General features: G+C 37.2%; 1 protein-coding gene across 2 annotated transcripts in view; it reads right to left on the bottom strand.

Moving 5' to 3' along the window:
- pvalb7 (parvalbumin 7) overlaps positions 1 to 22,514 on the bottom strand; it is a 76,243-nt gene that overhangs the window by 3,215 nt on the left and 50,514 nt on the right. The window contains exons 1-3 of one of the 2 annotated variants that reach the window (XM_056447731.1): positions 13,798 to 13,907; positions 9,715 to 9,783; positions 5,662 to 5,794 (exon numbers count right to left, since the gene is read on the bottom strand). In XM_056447731.1, the coding sequence (XP_056303706.1) occupies positions 5,662 to 5,794; positions 9,715 to 9,775 (194 nt within the window). In that variant the 5' untranslated portion in view covers positions 9,776 to 9,783; positions 13,798 to 13,907. Of the gene's footprint in view, positions 1 to 5,661; positions 5,795 to 9,714; positions 9,784 to 13,797; positions 13,908 to 22,514 lie in introns of those variants that run through there. The other variant, XM_056447732.1, reaches the window with a different exon arrangement.

The following is a 22,514-nucleotide window of genomic DNA, read 5'->3' as shown; positions in this document are numbered from 1 at the left end:
TTGCGTAAAACAAAATTGTCTGTAGTTTATGAGTGTGTGGTAGAGGTAGAGCTGCGGGACCCGACCAGATTTCTTGCGGCTTGGGAATAAATTTCCAAATAAAGCGTGGTAACAGTCGGTAACTCTGGTGTAATTTGAACGGGAGCGAGCAGTCTAACAATATGCCGCTCCCGAGTACGACGTTATTTCGGAACAGCATATCTGTGATTTCCAGCAACGGTAGAGCCAGTGATCCTGACTGTTAAACATGCTGAACCCATGGACCAGCGCTTTCTGCACATGCATTTTATTCTCAGTCTGTGTGCGCATCATCTGCATAATGCTCCTTAGAGCGGGTTTTACCAACAAGGGAGAGCAAAGTGAAGATACGCTGTCCATGAAGGATGTTCAGCTTGCATTAGAAAATGGTCAGTTTACTGTTAGGAAACCCACATCAGGCAAGTCTGGGAGTCTTTTTCATGTGTCGCAGATGCAAATGGAAAAAAATGACCCTTTGCACGATGTGATAATACCTCAAGGTTTTACCCTTTAGCAGTCACAAGACTGGAACCTCAGGTTTAAGGCGGCACTCAAGTCTCATGACAAAAAGGCAAACAAAACACATTTAGCCTACAATCCTTGCACAAGGTACAGTTTTATCCGTTATCTCTCTCTTTTGGTAGTTTAAACCAAAAACCCAATTTAAACTGGAGATTTTGTAAACCAGATCTAAATTTAGCGGGGACGGTTGGGTCAGGTAGAAAATGATTCTAAGCGGGCAGCGGGTGAACAAAGAATGAATATACGGCGGGAGCAGTCGGTGCGGAATAAAACCTGGGCAGACCTCTAGTGTGTGCCTGTTTCCCAGTTTTAGGTTGCGGCTGGACATTACGCAGGGCATCCGCTATGTAAAACATATGCTGGAATAGTTGGCGGTTCATTCCATTGTGGCGACCCCTGATAAATAAGCGACTAAGCCGAAGGAAAATGAAAAAGGAATGAATTTCCAAAGTGTGCATTGTTTTTTTTACATTATAAAAACACTTTTACTGTTTTTTATTGAATGTTAAGGAAAAAATATATTTGAACATCTCTACAAATGTTATAAGAACATATTAATGTTTTTCCAACATTATGAAATAAAAATATTAAAAATTATAAAATTCTCCAAGAAGAATGTATAAATAATGCTGTTTTATAGCATTATTACAAACCACACGACTTTGAGGATAGTTTAAGCAAAAGTTCATCATTTACTCATCTTCACTTCACTGTTCGAAACACTTAGCTGAAACAACACAATTCTTGAGATTTACAACTTAATTGTTTTATGTTGAATCCACTTAAATTTAAAAACTCAATGGATTTGTTTTGAGACAACATGAATGAATTGTATGTGAACCTTAACATTTTTTTACAGTGCTTGATCCAAACCTGTTTGAGATTTTACTTCTGTTGAACACAAAAGAAGATATTTTGAATAATTTTGGCAACCAGTAGCCATTGACTTGCATAGTATTTTTTTTTCCCTGCAAGAAGTTTGGCCAGAGAAAAAATTGGCATCCCTAACTAAGCCTGGTTTCTCTGAAGTTTTTTTTTCTTTCACTTTCGTCAATTGGTAAAGTTGCTTCATCGCCACTGTCACCACTGGCTTGCTTGGTTTGAGACTTGTGGAGCTGCGCATCGATAGATTTGCTCTTTAGTGTTTGGACTTTCAGCAGTGAAAATCAAACCAGACTGAACTTGAACTGGACTGACGCAGTTTCAATTTACTAGAACTTTTATGTTAAGCTGATTTGACACAATCTACTTTGTCAAAGTGCTATAGAAATAAACATAAATTGAATTAAATTGACACGAAGTCAATGGTTAGGGCTTTCAAAGATACTTCAAAGGATCTTTTTTAGTGTTCAACAGAAAAAGAAAGTCATAAATATTTAGAACCACCTGAAGATGAGTTAATAATGAGTACATTTTTATTTTTGAGTGAATTAGCCCTTTAACATAACTGGAAGAATGTTTGATCACAACTTTAAAAAAACTCTCGAAAGCTTATCGTTTAATTTGGATTCCTGTGAAATTAGAAATCTATATCAGGAGGTTAAGACTAAACCACTCTAAACCCGCCGCCCTCTGTACTGTTTAGTAATTTAAGCGCTTGCCTTAATGAGATATAGCATTAGCCTTTTAAAATATCATATGGGAGTTGCATTACAAAATTGGTCTGCCCTGAAGTGCTCCCTGTGGAATTCTAGTCTTTCTCTCAATCTGGCAACCAGGCGCTTCCCTGCTGTTGGCCAATGATGGACAGTCGTGTACTGATAATGAGTAATAGGGCGGCAAGGCTCCTGCCAGAAGAGATATATCGAGTAAATCAATGCAAACGGGAATCGCTCGCGGTCCCTCTGTGTCCTTGAGGCCAACAGGAGACAGTAATAAAGGCAGAACGAGACACCAGCTCTGAGGACCAGCCAAACGACACACGGATAAAATAAGTTTAGGGCTCCTGCACAAATCAAAGAGAGCTGGCGTGGTGTAAAAAGTACTAAAATTATTCTCAATTGAAAGTACAGTCACTGAGTAAAAAATCTACTCGGTTACAGCAAGTACTAGGCTGAAAATATACTTCAGTAAAAGAAAAAGTATCTGTTTAAAGGGGAACTATTATGCAAAAATCTATTTTATAAGGGTTTTAAGCATAGTTTTGTGGCAACATTGTGTGAATATATCCAGCCTCTAATGGTAAAAATGAAATAATTAAATTTTGTATAATTGCACTTGATAAAAACAGCCTGCAGAAACACTTTGATTTACATTCTCTCTTTGTACATGTCATCAGAGGGGGAAAGCCCCGCCTATTAGTGACGATCTCTCTCTAATTAGCGTAGACAGCCCTGAGTGTGAAGCAGCTGTCCGCCATTACAGTTTAGGTAATAAGTAATGTTTGCGTAACAGGTCCCCTTGAAATTGTACTTGAGTACAGAGTAATCTAATTACATTTTTGAGGAATGCAGTAATGTAACGAATTACATTTTACATGTAAATGTATGTAATTTGATTACAGTTATTAAAGTAAATGTAATTGCGTTACTTACAATACAAATATAATATTTAGAAGAAAAAATTAGTTCTTTTAAATCACATTTTTTGCTGCAGCGTTGGTTAATAAGCATGCGTTTTTACATTGCTAGAGAACGCGAGCTGAAATAGCTGCTGTCGAGAGCGGTTGCTTCTTCAGGTAGAAAACAGACATTCATTGAGCATAAAAACTAAAATATTATTGTGAAAGTCAGTCTATGTCCAGTCTATGGAACTTTCGACTGCTTTTAACTCAATCAGCAACTTGTTCAAGCATTTGAACAGAAACCATTCTAGGACAATACTCATCCCCAAGAAGGACACCGGCACCCAGAAGCACAGCGGCCCAACTCAGTCTAAATAGGCTAAATTGAATTTTTTTCACAGGATCGGGAGTGAAATTACCTTCTGAATGTAAAAATAAGCGTAGCTGCTTATGGGGCCGTTCACATATTGCGTGTTTTGCACGCACGTGCAAATTTGGAGCGAATATTGCATGCACTCGCATTTCCAAGGTGCGCGAACTAACCGATCAGCTTCATACTTTGTAAGAAATATACACATTTCGGTAGACTAATTACCTCAGACAAACACAGAACACCACAGTGCTTTTTCATAGTATGGACGTCGATGGTTACAGGTTATCCACGTTTCTTCATGTCCTTTATTTGTGTTAAAAAAATTTATTAAAAAAGACGTGGTTTGGAACAAGTAAATGATGAGAGAATTTCAAGTTTTGGGCGAACTATCTTTTTAGCTCTTGACAAGCTGCTGTGATCAACCCATTGTAATGTTTTATAGTGATTTATTATTAAATCACTAAAAGAGCAGCAGTATATTTTGTATTTTTATAGGTATATTTTAGATGTTTTAAAAGTAACTTCAAAGTAAAGTAATTAGTATTCTGATTACTTTTTACATGAAGTAATTAGTAATGTAATCAGATTACAATTTTCCAATAGTAATCAGTAATTTGTAATCGATTACTTTTTGAAAAGTAACTTACCCAACACTGATTGAGTATTAAAAAAGTAAAGATTTCCAAGCAAAAGTAAACTAAGATTCTTATTTCGTTATATTGAGTCATACTCTAATGCAGGGATGTCCAAACTTGGTCCTGGAGGGCCGATGTCCTGCAGATTTTAGCTCCAACCTGGCTCAACACACCTGTACGGATGTTTCTAGAAAGCCTAGTAAGAGCTTGATTAGCTCCAGGTGTGTCTAATTGGGATTGGAACTAAACTTTGCAGGACACCGGCCCTCCAGGACCAAGTTTGGGCACCCCTGCTCTAATGTGAAGTATTTTGTCAGTCAGACATAATAAGTTTGGATAAAGGCATAAATTAAAATGCATTAGAAAAGTTCAAAAACATCTATCAATAGCAGACAACAATTAAAACAAGACAAAAAAATTTAAGAGATATTCTAATGATAAATCACTTCAAATTGTAGCTTTTTGATTTTGTAGGTAATTCGTAAATTTCACAATTTTCTCATCTGTTAAGTTTAGGGGTGGGGTTTGGGAGTCAACTAACTGTATAAAAAACCTGTAAACTTAAAAACTGGATATTTTCATACAAAATGAAATCCTATGATTTAACCTCTTTTCTGACAGTAGCCTACATAAAATAGTTACATTTTCTCATGAGATCGGGCTGGACATTAATCAGTATCAGTATAATAAAGCATCAGTATACTGTATAATAGTCAATACACACTACCTGACAAAAGTCTTGTCATCTATCCAAGTTTTAGGAACAACAAATAAAAAGGTCAAGGTCCTCAAGGATTGGCCATCCCAGTCACCAGACATAAACATTATTGAGCATGTCTAGGATAAGGTGAAGGTGGAGGCATTGAAGTTAAATCCAAAGAATCTTGATGAACTCGGGGAGTCCTGCAAGAACGCTTTCTTTGTCATTCCAGATGACTTTATTAATCAGTATGTATGGATGCAGTCCTCCAAGCTCATGGGATTCATACACAATATTGATTCTTTTTCCACTGCACCATGACTTTATATTCTATACTATACATTATTTCTGTTAGTGACAAGACTGTTGTCTAAGCAAAGTCAGATGTTACTGTCCTAATTAAATCATAAAAAATCAAGGAATGATCATATTTTATTTAGGTAAAATAAGCGTAGAGGCCTTTGCCTTTTATATAAGCCACTTTTCAAATGATCAACTAGAGGTCAAGTTATTATTTGTTGTTTCTAAAACTTGAATAGGCGACAAGACTTTTGTCAGGTAGTGTATAAAATGTAAATGCAGAGAGAATTTGTAACAATGAAAGCAATGTGAAAAAAAACACACACACTGGTTTTTAAAAGTTAAGCCCACATTGGATTGTCTATTTATCATGTATAATGTGCGTAAGGTGTAAGAAAATCAAATGCAAAAAATGCACTTTGTAAACAAAAACTAACACTGCAACTTTGATTAGTTTAAATCAAATTTAAAGGTCTAAAAAGTAGTATAATCTTCAGAAATGTACTCAAATAAAAATAGCCAGTTTGAATTGTAACTGAATACAATCCCCTGATATTTTCTTCGAGTACTGCAATAAAAAAAAAGCTATGAAAGAAACAGCGTGTCTCACTTGAGCTCTTCCTCCTCGATGAAGCCGCTGGCGTCCACATCCAGAGCTTTGAAGACCAACTTCACGTTGTCGGCAGACAGAGCCTTCAGTCCCACCACATCGAAGAACTTCTTGTGGTCGAAACTGTCAGCAGCTGTTTAATAGAAACACACTTCAGCTGGTAGCATTAGCTAAAAAGCATGGTTTACCACAGAAAACCACCAGTTCCATTCAGTTTCTTAACCAACTAAATGTGTATAATGGAAGTCTGTGAGGTAAGATTTTACTGTACTTCAGGAATAATGTGGTGATGTGACTTATCCACCTCGGGTGTGCATTATTTTTGAATAATTCAAAGGATTAGAGTCAATAATTGTATTTATACAAGGTTTATTGGTTTTTGTCTTTTCTATTTTCTTGCACCTCATATAAGCTTTCGGATTTTTTTGTTTTGTTTTTTGGACTGTTGTAGTTGTGAACTAAAATCATTCAGCATCAGCGACTTGCATTCACATTGTATAGTGAGTACCTATTACACCCATTCAGATGTTCCACCAATACCGCACACTTGTGTAACATAATCAATGATGTACATCCAAGTCAAGGAGATGGAGGGAAGTCAGCGAGTGATAAAACTTTTTTTTTTTTTGAATAAAATGGAGCCCTTGTCCCTAATAACTAGCAAATTTTAACTTCTTTTTTGGTTATGCATTAGAAGTGCATGGGTCTTTTTTCTGGTTCATTTAAAAAAATATGGCAAGCAACTTTCTTTCTTTACATTTAGTCATTAGTAAGGCTTAATATGTAAATAATAAATAATATCTTTTTAACTTGTATTTAATGTTTAAAATGCAAATCCAATTAGATTCACTTTATTTGGTAAACAAAGCAAGTCTCTCACACAATTTATCCACTAAAAGACAGGAAGTATTACTTTACAAACTGCATTGTACATAAATCAGATGAACATTTTCATATTAGTCAATAATATTACTGTATTTAATTAATAAGTTAATAAATATAGATTTACACACATTTACTCAAGTAAATAAACAGAATTAATGATGGGCTGGAAATTTGCAGAATTCTGCGTGCGCAGATTCCGTGTGGGCCTAGTACATTAGTACACTGAAAAAAAACATTCATTGGATTTACAAAAATTTTTAGATAACTGGTTGCAAACTATTTTTATGGGCTAAATTTAAACATGGAAATTAAATGTAGTAATGTTCAACTTTATTTGTTTGTTTAAAATTCAGCCCAAATCAATTATTTTCAACCAGTTACTTACATTTTTCATTTTCTTTTCGGCTTAGTCCCTTTATTAATCAGGGGTCACCACAGCAGAATGAACCGCCAATTTATCCAACATATGTTTTACGCAGCAGATGCCCTTCCAGTCACAACCCAACACTGGGAAACACCCATACACACTCATTCACACACACACACTACGGACAATTTACCCAATTCAATTCACCTGTACCGCATGTCTTTGGGCTTGTGGGGGAAACTGGAGTAGAAACATGAGTAGAACATACAAACTCCACACAGAAATGCCAACTGACCCAGCTGGGGCTCGAACCAGCAATCTTCTTACTGTGAGGCGATCGTGCTACCCACTATGCCACCATGGCACTCTTTTGGTGAATCAAAAAATTTCTTTTTTTTTTCAGTGCAGACATAAAAAGTCAAATGGGAGAGGTGCCCATGTTTACAAACCGATCTATTATATTATCATCTAATGTATTAATCATTACAGACTATAAGAAAAGTTAAGGTTGATATCATTTTTTGCATGATACACACACACACACACACACAGTAATGACACACACACACAAAAAAACAATAATGATTTTTGTTATTTTTTTCCTCTTGCCCCATAGACTTCCACTGTAAGTGCATTCGTTTAAATATAAATGTGATGGTTAAAAAGCAAACAAGCTGAGATTATTTTCTGTGGTTATTAAAGGGTTAGTTCACTCAGTAATAGTGATTTAACGGATCACAAATCTCACGGTTTGGATCACACGGTTTTTGAGTCAAGGATCGGACCATTTTTCGGATCAGCAACAAAGGGAGGAGACAACATCATTGCTTTCCATTTATACAAAAAATTACTGCAAAAACCATTGGTTTTAACATACAGAACTTAGAACCTTTAATTTTAATAAAAATAAAAATCAAGAAAGAACCAGCAGAAAAAAGAAAAATATTCATTTCAAAATATGATCTTTGCTCCTGTTGCTGATAAAGCTAAATATAGAAATCTAACATCTTATACAATAAATCATATTTATTTTCAATTAATGATTCAACAATTCACACATAAAACTTCTTGTTTCATTATAGGTGGATCATTTTTAAAAACCAATTCAGTGACATCATTTTGATGGTTGTTTGTCGCCATCTGTTGGTTACACAATGTAAATTGCTTTCACCAGCGTCAAACATTCACCAGCGTCAAGTTCCATTAAACTGGGATTTTAATCTTTACCATAAACATCAGTGTTTATATCCGAACTGTTCTCCCAGTACTTCTGTGTTATTTGACTGTTTGTAACTAATTGAAAAAGTGTGAAAACTGAATCTATCTCAGTCAAAAGCAGATTTGAATGCAGCGCTTCGAGGGATTAATAAACCTATTCAAATCATTATCATCATTAATCATTCATGTTGCGTGGGTTTGAATTGAGATCACGATCTTTTAAAGTTTAATTGTGCAGTTTTACACTGAATGCATTCATGGAGGCTTAACAAACAGTGACAGAAAACACTTTCAATTAATAACCTAGGAAAGCATTGAGGTAGGTTACACCACAACTTTTTTCGTCATCATTATATTTTACAGAGAAGACTGGATGTTTTCATACATGTGATTTGAATCACGTGGGAGGCGATCTCTCTGCAGTTGTTATAAATGTTGGATTAAACTACAAGTTCAAAAAGTTATTAATCTGTGGGTCACGTGTATTCCAAACCGTGGGTTGTAATCCGTGATCACTGATCAACCGTGATCTGTTGTACCCCTGCTCAATAATAAAAACTACTTTTCATTTTTTTGGCCGCAAAAAGATGTTCTTGGAGCTTATTACAAATACATGTGAACCGCTAAAGTTACATGGAATGTTTTGAAAATGTTTTAGTTCCTTTTCTGGACTCTGAACAAGTCTGGTGTTTATGGAGGATGAGGGAGCTCTCTGATTACATCTAAAATACCTTTATTTGTGTTCTGAAGATAAGGTCTCAGGATTGAAATGACATGAGGGTGAGTAATTAATAACAGAATTTTAATTATGCATGAACTAACCCCTTAACTAAATATCCTGACATTCCAGGAATATATATATATATATATATATATATATATATATATATATATATATACTGTATATATATATATATATATATATATATATATATATATATATATATATATATATATATATATATATATATATATATATATATATATATATTTTTTAGAAAGTCTTATTCCATATGAGGAAAACTATATTTAATCTTTGTAAAATGTTGCTTATAGTTAGATTTGAAGTTGGGTTATTATTTACATATTATATATTAACATACAATTTTCTTCTAATAATGTTAAATTAAATTTGATTAAGTTAAGATTAAATTAAAGATTAAATTAAAGCGTATTTTAATCACCATATTTCGCAGGTGAGTGAAATTATATACTTGTATACAAACTCTAAAAATGTATTTGCTTTACTTTAGATAATTTATCGTTTATAATTTTTTTAGACCTTAAATGCTCTCCAGAATCTGACAGATTGATTAGCTGTAGGCTATAAAACAGTCGTCTGAAAAACTGTCGTACAGTTTTATGCCTGACTAACACAGACTATGTTTAAAATACTTAAATTAAAGATTAAATTAAAGATTAAATTAACAAAAAATGTTAAATTCTTTAGACGTTCCCCCCGTTCCCCCCCCCCCCTGTTTAACCCCCCCCCCCCCCTCCATTTTTAGCTCAGGTTAACTACTTAAGAGTATTTTAATCACCATATTTGCATTAGCAGGTTCTGTATGTTTTACTAAACTCACCTTTGAATTGGTCAAGGGCTTTCTTGATATCGTCATCTTTCAAAAGGTTTTTCATGGCCATCTTGACAGCTTGAGGAGTGAGGGAGAAAGAGAGAGATATTATATATTAGGTGCTAATAACTGATATAAACGTAATGTGTGCCAAAATATGTGTTTGCGAATCAACACTACAGAATTTCCCAGGAGGTTTTAAGCAGCACAGGACCCAGACTGAAGAAAAAAAAATGTATTTAGTCTTTTTCTGTTTGTAGTAAAATGCCAGGAAAGCTCCAATCTAATTCACTGCATTATGTTTTTCTTGCATGTTAAATACAGCACACAATGACTTATGCAATTATAGTCTTAGAAAAAGGAAGTAGGTTGTGTTTATTTTTATCACCAGGGATTTTACAGTCATGTCTTTAATCTAGTGCTAATTTTATTGTGTTGTCTATGTGTTTATCCATTTAGATTAGTCACGTCTTTAACCACTGAAATGGCTCCCCTTGCCTTTATCTAAGGTTACCTTTATACAACAATAATCCAAAAACTGAAATGTAATTTTTGCTTACACATGAAAACAATGCCATATTATTGATGCTCACATGGATTTGCAAAAATGTCAAAAAAAGCAGAGTTTTGCATGCCAGGCCAGTAGGGGGCAATGATACTTTTAAAGTTATGGAGCCCAACATTGTTTAGGATGCAAGGTATTCGCTCATGACTATAGACTAAACACTTAATAAACATGAGCACTTTGTTTTTTTCAAAAGTGACATTTGCAGTGTTTACACAAAGACCACGGTGGTATTGTTTTTCAAAACCCCGCGCTTCAAACATGTTTCGAAAATGTGTATTTTCAAGCCCCTAAAATGTGCATAAATGAACCATAAAAATGCATTAAAATAAAATTCTTTAGCTAAAAATGGTGCCGCGTAAACTCAAGAAAATTTTACACGCGGATTATATTTTGCTACAAATCTTTAACCTATTCGATTTTTAAGTCTCCAAAACTTGAAATATGGTTTATCACAAGTAAGTAGATAAACTAAACGGTTCTTGTCGTGAAGTTTCATGTTTAGCATTTTTGATACTCCAAAACTCAAATTAAAATTGCAAGCTGCTTTTTCCATTAGTATTCACAAGAAGTGCTATAGTGGCATTAGTATCAAGCGGCAACATCCCGCTCTCCCTCGTGAAGCCAATACGGAAGTAACTGAAAATGCAATTCATCGACTGGCCTTTGGGGGCTGGCTCCAGGAACTCCATATTTTCACTGACTGCAATGCTAAATTGGCCAATTTTACAGCTGATAAAAACATGTTTAGAGCCTGGTACAAAAGACTGTTTTGATTCAAATAGCTAATATTACTCTTCATTAAAACTGTGAGGGGTGAATTTTTTTATAACTCATCCGTTTCGTATATATTAAGTTATATTAAGTCACCATAATTAAGGGCGAGGCCACTTAAGTGACAGGTAGGTCTCGCTGCTCGCTGTCTCGTCACCTCCATTTCGCAGGTGGGTGAAATTATATACTTGTATACAAACTCTAAAAATGTATTTGCTTTACTTAAGATATTTTATCATTTATAATTTTCTTTAGACCTTGAATGCTCTCCAGAATCTGACAGATTGATTATCTGTAGGCAATAAAACAGTTGTCTGAAACATTGTCGTACAGTTTTATGCCTGACTAACACAGACTATGTTTAACATACTACGTCCATATCTTTTACAGTCTGTGGTTAGCATACACACAAAATTCACCTTGGCGTTCACTTCAAAGTTTAATTAATTGAATCAATCCTGTCAACCCTGTCAACCCATATTTTATAATTCTATCCTGCTATCATCTCGTAAAGGTGATTTTCCCGTATTTCGCCCCGTATCTTTCTATGAAAGGTGGCATCAAACATCCGATCCTCCCTATTTGCAAACCATACCGCCGAACCTCCAGAGGACGCCCCTTGCTCTTAAATGTGAATCTGTTCTGTTCTTTCATTTAATTTAGACATGAAAACATTTTAAAATAAATATTAAAAAAACTAGGGCATTCCCTTCCTTTCCATTACCACCAACACCTCTCCTATGCAATCCTCAAAACAGTCCGTTCATGTAGTGACTGTAGTGATAAATAGATGCTGTTTCCCAAACGGATTCTGTACAAGTGATTTGAAGCAGCGCGAGATGGGGTGGGATATTCCTTATTATCACATCTCGATGTTGCATTTGTGCTATTTTAAAACAGTCGAATAATCCCAAATTGGGTTGATGACAGTTGAAATTAACCTAGAAACTGTAAATAAAAATACTGTAAGAATGTTTGAACTTAATATATCAAACCTGATGAAGTTTTAGCAAAATGATCAATATAACTCAGTACCACAAATGTTGCCAAGAAACTGATTCTCAAGTGCCAGTTATACCCAATTGGCAAATGGCAGTTACTATCCAAAGGTACTGATGTTGAACGAAATCCTCCTCCTGCTGTATCAGCTTACTATTAGATCCATTAGTGTCCAAGCTCAGGCAACTGCTGTAAGGAACACTAACCAACAATGAGATCTGCTGCCAAGAGAACAGATTCGATTGCTCTCATTTCAGCCTCTTCTGATTGCAAGAGTTCCTGTTGCCCGTAAATAACTTTACAGCATTCATACGCTGCAAAGGTGGCATGCACACAGGCATGACAGCTGTGTATGTGTTTGTATGTTTGTCTATTTAAGTTGAGGTATGTTTCATCCAAGTGTGTTGGGATGGGCTGAAAGGCCTTTAGATAAGAATGTGTTTGCCCTCTTGAGAAACTCTATCCTTCTGTAGTTCGGATACTATATATGTGCGTGAGGGAGTGAGATCACAGATTATAAAGTGAAGTGACATTTGAGGTCTCCCTTGTAATGCTAAGACAGACATCTGACTGATTTACTACACTTCACAAATCAGTGACCAGCATTCAAAACCAGATGTTAAACTTTACAAGTACATCGAAAAAAGGATAAATCCTGCTGAGATCACAAGAAATTACATAATGCTATAGGAATTTGTTAGCTCGCTAATGCTAGCACAACAAATGTAGAGAAATCAAATGTGAAAATATATGACATGACATATGAGAGGGTGTTTCTTTAATGGTTCTTCCACTTACAGCAGGTGTTTACTGGCACCATGCAACTGTTTACACAGTTGCTCCAATAGCTTTGCCAATAAAAACTACTTGGACAAATAGATATAAATCAACCAATCAATATTTTCATGCATGATAACAGTTGGGTGTAAGGATTTTAGACTTTCTGACAAACAATCACTGTTTAAAAAATGGCACAGTCTTAATGTATACTACAAAAGTGCTGAGGCTCGATTTGGGGTTACACCAGAGAAACCTTCTGGAGAATCCTAAGACACTCTTGTATAAATGTTAGTTCTTTGAGGAACCTCCACAACTCATATTGTCCTCCTGTAGAATCTTGAGACACCTTTGTGTAAAGGTTAGTTCCTTGAGGAACATAAAAAACCAAACAATTTACTTCTGGAGGTCCTCAAGACACTTTTAAATGTTGGTTAGTTTAAGAAACCTAAAACCCCCCACAATTTAATGCTGAAAATCACTGTTGTTCTGCAGGATGGGTAGTTCTTTGAGGAATTTAAACAATTACAATTTACTTCAAGAAGTTTCAAAGACATTTAATTGAGATATACAATGAAGTTCCTCAAGAATAAAACTGGGATATATTTGAGTCACTTTCAAAAGGTGTCCAGAGGTTTTCCAGAGTCTTCAGCTACTGTGTAGATCAAAGGAAGTCCTAAAGTTCCCTCAAATATCTTCTATTTTTAGATGTTGCTTTTGGTTATACCTTAAGCCATGCATAATACCACATTATAAAATAAATGAAGCAGAAGCAAACAGACCAATGATCTCAAGTGATCAGAGCTTTAAAAATTATTTCAAAAATCAAAACAAATGGTTTGCCAAGATATCAGCCTGCAATCACATTTCAGAAAGCATGATCTCAAGTATTTTTTCAATGGATTTTTCTATGGTGTTTAATTTATCCAGGAAACTCTCTGAGGAAACTGACTCAGACCCCGAGACTCTGTCCTTACCTGTGTGAAGGGAAAGCTGGCGGGAGGAGAGACTTGGAGAGAGAAAGAGCCAGAGGTGAGAGATGGAGATCTACCAGGCGTCTTATATACTCTGGCTTACTCTATGTCTATTTCAGGATAGACTGGGTCATAACGCAACACGCAGGAGAATGAAGGATTGTGTGTGTGTGTGAGACAGAGAGAGATCACTTTCTTGGTGGCACTAACGAATCAAATGCTACTATTAATATTCAGCTCCCATTTGAGTTGTTGTGTCCTCTCTGTAATCTGTCTACTTCTCACTCTTCGGCTTCTAAAGCATCGTTCCAAAGCCTAATGAACTTCCTTGCTCTCTTTATGCTGACTGGAATGGGAAATGGTGACTCATTTGAAACACTCCTACCAGGCAACTCCACATGATACAGGAGACTCAAGAGTTGATTCCAGGGGAACAATTTTTCCCATTCACAGGATTTTAGTAAAGATTTCTGGATACAGAACCAATTCAACCAGTTTTACCTCAACCCTGATCAAACCCACTTGTTTTAAACATTCTCTAATCCTGAAGACCTTGATTAGCTTTTTCAGGTGTTGTATAAAGGTTGGAACTAATGGCTCTTTTCCATCCATGGCATGGTACAGCTTGGTATGCCTTGCTTTTGGGGAGTTGTACCATATCAAAGACTATAGAATACACAAGATGTGTCACTCGTATAGTTTTGAATGGGGAAAAGTGTAACGATCAATATGGCAAATGGAGCCTTGCCTACTAGTACAGCAACCAATCATCGATTGCTATAGACTGACGTTTCTCCGGGGGAAAAGCTTAGACTAGACATGTGTTTTTACGACAGTTTTTTGTGGTCAACAACAGCACTGGAATCTCAGTAAATACTTGCTTCACAGACATAAGAAATATATCCAAATAAAGCTTGAATCTGTACTTTTAAGTGAACCAACTACTCTTAAAAACAAAAGTTTTTTTTGTTTAGTAATCTGTATGAAATGAACGCAAGGTACAGTTGGTCCTGTCAAACGCACATTACATGACAGCAGCTACTCAAACACCCCACAAACAAGTTGTGCATTACTTTAGAAGACCAGCGCAATCTGACGAAACATTATTCAGAGGATGATGATGTGTAGAACAGCCATATATGAGGTTGGTGTCGTGATCTTGTTCTTTTTGAGTGCGCATTAGCTCGGGCAACATGAAAATATACATATCTTGTTTGATTCGGACGTTTAGAAATGAAAGTTACTTTATCAATAATTCCAAATATGTAATGTAATCATAAGCTTGGAAACAGTTTTGGAGAATTTGATGTTTCCCCATTCAGACAGAATTCCAGAGCATATTATCTGAGAGGCATTTCAAAGATGGCTGCCGAGTGAAATGACTTGTCTTAAAGGGGCTTTGACCATACCCAGCAATTTTTTCAATGCCACCTTGGCTGAAGTTCCAACCAAGCTTTACCAATACTAAAATGTAAACACTGCAGGTACAAAATTGACCAAAGAAGAAGTCAGCGAGTGGAGTTGCTAAATTAATTTATTTAACCATAAATAAAATAAAAAAGTTGTGGATAATTTTGAAGGACACTCCACAATTACAGTTGGACAAATGGGTAACTTATGCTACAATTTTTATATCCAAGCTAACTGCATACTCAATGCAAAACCTTTTATGCAATAAATATATATACAGTGCATCCGGAAAGTATTCATAGCACTTCTCTTTTTCCACATTTTTTTTTTGTTGCAGCCTTATTCCAAAATGGATTAAATTCATTTATTTCCTCAAAATTCTACACACAATACCCCATAATGATAATGTGAATTTTTTTTTTTAATTGTTGCAAATTTATTAAAAATAAAAAACCTGAAAAATCACATGTACATCAGTATTCACAGCCTTTGCTCAATACATTGTTGATGCACCTTTGTCAGCAATTACAGCCTCGAGTCTTTTTGAATATGATGCCACAAGCTTGGCACACCTGTCTTTGGGAATTTTTGCCCATTCCTCTTTGCAGTACCTCTCAAGCTCTGTCAGGTTGGATGGGAAGCCACGGTGTACAGCCATTTTCAATAGGATTTACGTCTGGGCTCTGGCTGGGCCACTCAAGGACATTCATTGTGAAGCCACTTCGTTGATATTTTGACAGTGTGCTTTGGGTCATTGTCCTGCTGAAAGATGAACCGTTGCCTCAGTCTAGAGCACTCTGAAGCAGGTTTTCATTCAGAATGTATCTGTACATTGCTGCATTCATCATTACCTCTATCTTTCCAGTTCCTGCTGCTGAAAAACATCCCTACAGCACGATGCTGCCACCAACACACTTCACTGTAGGTATGGTCTTATCCTGGTGATGAGCGGTGCCAGGTTTTCTCCAAATGTAACGCCTGGCATTTACTCCAAAGAGTTCAATTTTAGTCTCATCAGAACAGAGAATTTTGTTTCTTATGGTTTGAAAGTCCTTCAGATGTTTTTTTGGCAAATTCCAGGTGGGCTGTGGCCTCTGTCTGGCCACTCTACCATACAGGTCTGATTGGTGGATTGCTGCACAGATGGTTGCCCTTCATAAAGGTTCTCCTCTCTCTACAGAAGACCGCTGGAGCTCAGACAGAGTGACCATCGCGTTATTGATCACCTCCCCGACTAAGGCCCTTCTCCCCCAATCATTCAGTTTAGATGGTCGGCCAGCTCTAGGAAGAGTCCTGGTGGTTCCAAACATCTACTTACGGAAGATGGAGGCCACTGTCCTCATTGGAACTTTCAGAGCAGCAGAAATTTTTCTGTAACCTTCCCCAGCTTTGTGCCTCGAGACAATCCTGTCTCGGAGGTCTACAGACAATTCCTTTGTCTTCATGCTTGGTTTGTGCTTTGACATGCACTATCAACGCTGGGACCTTATATAGACAGGTGTATGCCTTTTCAAGTCATGTCCAATCAACTGAATTTCCCACAGGTGAACTCCAGTTAAGCTGCTGAAACATCTCAAGAATGATCAGTGGAAACAGAATGTACCTGAGCTCAGTTTAGAGCTTCACGGCAAAGGTTGTGAATACTGATGTACATGTGATTTTTCAGGTTTTTTACTTTTAATAAATTTGCAACAATTTCAATTTTTTTTCACATTATCATTATAGGGTATTGTGTGTAGAATTTTAAGCAAATAAATGAATTTAATACATTTTGGAATAAGGCTGTAACATAAAAAAAATGTGGAAAAAGTGAAGCGCTATGAATACGTTCCGGATGCACTGTAGATTTACTTGGACAAGCCTTGTAATATCTCCCAGCTCAGTCAGACTCGCCTCCAAATTGTTCATCTTAGGATGTGGAGCCGCGAACAAAATTACAAAAAAAGCTGTGCACTCTGCCAGCCGAAACGATGCGGCATGCACGCAAAGCAAACCTCTGCCAACACCGAAATGACGTCACATTTGCTGTGCGCACTCAGTCGAACTAGCAGACAAGTCGAGTATAAACCAGGCTTAACAGACTGATGCAGAATGATGTCAAATGGCACAAATCTATTTGTTTGCCAATTGTTCTTTGCAGTGTGGAATTAGAATACCTTTCAAATTAGAGTTGCATTGATGGTATGCAAATATTCATAAGGTCTAAGAATAATTTTCAAAAATTAAACGTTTATGGCCCTAACATCTGGGTAACTTAAGTAACTGTGTCATGAAGTGATTTTCAATTGTATTATTTCCACCAAATCTCCAGGCACTTGTCGCTGCCATTTAAGCCCTGGTGTTGAAATATCTTTGTCCAAGATTTACGGTGATTGAGCCATGAGCCCCCATCCAAAAAAGACCCGGGATGGGTTTCACTCACACTTAACCCATACTTAAGACAGCCGACGAAAGACAGGGAGAACCTCCTTACACATGTTTACACACAACACCAGTGCATGGTGCGTATACTTAGCCCTGTGTGATCCCCTGTAACGTGACACTGCATTAATCAGAGCATCTATATCAAACCAGCTGGGTTTCAGATGTCTCTCGTTCTATAAATCTCATTCTATATAGCTATTCTAGCAGTCCTCTGTCCGCTTCTTGGTCTTGTTACAAATAAATCACCAGTCACACAAAGCTTCCCAAAATTCCTTAGTATGTACTTGAGCTGTAACCAATCTATATGTCTCTGTCACTCTTTCTTTTTCATAGCTGGACTAAATTTATTGGTCAAGGTTGGAGGTTGAATCCATTTCCACAGTGTGTGGCAGTGTCACAAGTCTGTGGATATATGACGTGATAATAGGAGCCTCTGTGTTGGCATTATATATACAAGCAGGTGTTCTTGAGTTTGTTTTTTTACTATTGGATATATTTTATGTATTGTGACTTTTGCTAGTCACAGTGTAGCCTGTCACATCGAGATAAATGTGAATGACTGTATGTGCTTGTCAACTCTTAGCAGTTTCTCTTTGGCACCTCGGAAAGTGGCACTCAATCCTGTCAGCTCAACTAACTGATGTGAAATGCTTACTGCACAAGCACCCACACACATATGCTAACAGCACAGTGATTTTCACTCTTCTCCTGTGACTGTAGTCTGTATTTATATGTTTTTGCAATTATATACACTCACCTGCAACTTTATTAGGTGCAGCTTGCTAGAACTATGTTGGATCGACTCAAAAAGTGCTGGACACACATCTTACATATGTTAAAGGAACTTATTTGAGCTATTTTCCTGCTAGAAGTTAATATTAAAATTGTGTATTCTGTGGTCTAAAAGCAATGGACAAGGTCAGCTGTAATACCTGGGTACTTTAGGTTGTGTCACTTAACTAATGATCAGTTTGTACTAAATGGCCCAAAGATAACCAAGAAAATCTCCCCCACAACCTGCCAACCTGTTTCATTCATTATCTGAGTCTGAACAATCTTTTATTTTGAAAAAAATTACTGTATTCTCTCAGTTACATCTTGGTCACTTGACCGCCTAAATTTAACCCACAAGCTAGCAAAATTTGTAAGAAACCGACGTCTGTGGATTTTGCGAAGGGCAAAATCAAATTATGAATCATGAATCCAGCATGTCTGTGCAAGAAGAAGATTGATCACTGGGGTCGTAAATGATGGCAGCCGTTCACATATCATACTTTTTCCATGCACAAGTTTGTTATTTCCAATGGAGGTACACGCTTTGTGCACTCCAAATATGCACGTAAGTGGTGCGATGTGCCTTCCAATTACACCAAGTTGAAAACATAATGCCGTGAGCGTACCGCGAGTCACGTGACAAGAACTGACCGATCAGCTTCATATTTTGTATGGAATATACACATTTTGGTAGCACAGGAGTGCTTTTTAATTTTCTCCATAAATAAAACTTTCAGTGTTGCAGCAATATTTTGCCAGCTTGTCATCATCTGAGAAAATGGTTTAAGGTCATCTAGCAATCTACACTCTCAGAAATAAAGGTACGCGAGCTGTCATTGTGGTGGGATCAATATGGACTCATTCATTCGTTCATTTTCTTTTTGGCTTAATTCCTTTATTAGTCCAGGGTTGCCACAGCGGAATGAACCGCCAACTTATCCAGCATATGTTTTATGCAGCGGATGCCCTTCCAGCTGCAACCCATCACTGGGAAACACCCATACATTACTCTTTTCACATACTTTTTTTTGTGATAAACATTTTATTGTCTTTAGATTCACAAAATAAAAGATATTCAAACAAACAAACAAACAGGGGATGGGGAGCAACAGAAATATCAACAATTTTCGAACTTAAAAAAAAAAAACATTTGCCATGCATCAATGGTACTAGGTTTAGCCTATTAATTTGTGCTATTGTACCTTCACAAGTCCCTATTTTAAGGAGGTTATGAATCTAAAATGTTTTTGCACACATCTGAGGAGTAAACCAATTTTGTATGATTGCTTACTTTGCAGCTGTAAAACCGGCAAACAACATTCTTTTCTTTAGTGTACTTATACAAAAATTAGAATTGTCATTGAGAAGACAAACCAGGATTAGACACATAATCAACTTGTAGTAAAAAAGACAAAACAGAATTTACATGAGACTACAGGTCGACAACAATTGTACATTCCCAAAACATATGGAGAAAATTACCGGAAGATACAGTGTTACAGATATGACATTTGTAGTTCGACTGCAGTTTCATTATAAACCTTTTATAAGGAGTTATGTATGCTCTGAGTAAAACTTTGAAATGGATAAGACGATGAACTAAGTTTTTAGAAGTTAAGATTAGTCTAAACCACACCCTGTCTCAGTCAATCGATAAGTCTCCTGCAATATAAACGCATTCATTCATTTTCTTTTCGGCGTAGTCCCTTTATTAATCTGGGGTCGCCAAAACGGAATGAACCACCAACTTATCCAGCATATGTTTTACGCAGCAGACGCCCTTCCAACCTATCACTGGGAAACCCATACACACTCATTCGCACACACACATAAATACACTACGGACAATTTAGCCTACCCAATTCACCTGTACCGCATGTCTTTGGACTGTGGGGGAAACCGGAGCACCCAGAGGAAACCCACGCATTCACAGGGAGAACATGCAAACTCCACATAGAAACGCCAACTGACCCAGCCGAGGCTCGAACCAGCGACCTTCTTGCTGTGAGGCTACAGCACTACCTACTGCGCCACTGTGTTGCCCCCAATATAAACTCTTTAAGTACAAATGTGTACCTTTTTATAAGGTGCCACCCCAGTAACAGCTCACGTACCTTTATTTCTGAGAGTGTACGTACACCCCACCCAGCCCCAGGCCACAGTAAAATTGTGAATTGTTGATCAGTCCGCGGTGACAAAAAGGTTGGCGACCACTGTTCTACAGGAATTTCACTAGTTTCTTCAGCTGTAGCTCATCTGCTTTAAAGTTTATGTGTTATACACCACAATCGGTTGTACCTATGGTTATTTGAGTAATTGTTGTCTTTCTATCAGCCTGACCACTGTGGACAATCTACCTCTGACATCAACAAGGCATTATTAACCTCAGATCTGCTGCTTTTTTCAGACCATTTTTTGTAAACCCTTATCCCAATATATCAGCAGTTTCTGAAATACTTAGACCAGCCCATCTTGCACCAACAACCATTCTAATTTGTAATGTAGCCTAATGTAATGGACTGACTCTACTGTGTATTTTCCTTAACAAGTGAAAAGTGTCTGTGCGATCACTTCTTTCTTTTTGATTTTTAAAGAAATTGATACTCCTATATATGTTTTGATTGTTCTAAATAGGACTAACCAAGTGGAGCCCCAACGAGTCAAAAATCTGTCTTGCTCTCAGGGATTCCCTTTTAACACAGCACTTCCCATCTGTCAGAAATCGAGATATTGTACTGTAGCTTGATCCTGCCTACTTGACTAATCCAGTGTCTCTCTCTCTCTCTGACAGACACACACGCTCTCTTTCTGTACTGTTTGACCCTCTGTTCTCTCACCATGCAAGGGTGTTTCACTATTTCTACCAGCCCTATTATATTACCCTGCCTCAGCAATACTCACACACAGGGTTGGCTGTGGAAGAGAAAAACGAAGACTGAAGGAAAGACAGAGAGACAGGAATAGAAAGAAAATGGATCCACAAATGGACTGTCCTTCTGCTAATAAATAAGGAGTGATGAGAGGAGTGAAAAGCCAGGTTGGTTGGAGAAGGACTATTGGTCAGGGGCTACTTAAGGTGGTTTGTTCAGAACATGTTTTTGCATTTCACTGTAGCACATTTCCATTACTTTTCATTTATTGAGAGTGTAATCCTTCTTGGTGAGCTACCACCAGGATTTGACTAAAGCAAGGGTGCTTAAGTCTCATGGTGTTCCTGGAGATCAACCTTTTGCAGTTTAGCTTCAACCCTGATCAAACACAACTAAAACAACTAAGAAGGATCTGAAGGAGCACTTGGCGATTAAAGACAGGTATGTTTGATCAAGGTTGAAGCTGAACTCTGCAGGAAGGTAGATCTCCAGGAACAGACTTGAGCACCCCTGGTCTAAAGAAATGAGTGGTGGGTACAATAACAAGAACCCTAAGTGCAACAACGCCTAGCATCAGTCACTAAAGTACCTATTGAATCTAGGGTAGTGATGCTTACCCGCATAGATTTTACCAGCTTGCCTCCATTGTACTCACACTTCACACCTAGACTTCACACCTATCTGGGTCACTATCTAGCTCTACTGAAACCACTCTAAATTTCAACTGGCATGGGAAGAATGGATGCTAACATGAACATGCAGTCTTTAGGATGAGTCTTTAGTGTGCCTCTTGAGGCCAGAGTAGTGAGGTTTACCAGCAGTTTTTACTAGCTGGACTCCAATACACTAATCTCCCCCATCAGGATCATAGTACCATTGGTTCTACTCGGATCACTTCAAATAGGATTTGAGCTGACATGTAAAGTGGGGACTCTATCCAGTACAGTAAAAACTTCAGAGGTTTCCCAACACTGATTATATAAGCTTATCTCTGTTACTCTCCCATCCGGGTCATGGCACCAACGTACCCTCATTTGTTCTGCTCGGACCACTCCAAACTGAATACAAAATGTCATGGGAGGCAAGGATGGCAATAAGGATGCTGAAGACTTGATAATAAAGCATCTAGCATCAATCTCAGAGTGCCTGTTGAAGTCAGGGAAGTGGGTTTTACTTGCTGGCCTTAAACTCCAGCTTGCTGGTCTCCAGAACACAAACGTACATAAGATGGATACGTTTGAC

Source organism: Danio aesculapii, chromosome 22 (genome assembly GCF_903798145.1).
Source record: "Danio aesculapii chromosome 22, fDanAes4.1, whole genome shotgun sequence".
Classification (NCBI taxonomy): Eukaryota; Metazoa; Chordata; class Actinopteri; order Cypriniformes; family Danionidae; genus Danio; species Danio aesculapii.
The sequence above is the reverse complement of the archived record's forward strand: the minus strand, read 5'-3'. Positions and strand labels throughout refer to the sequence as shown.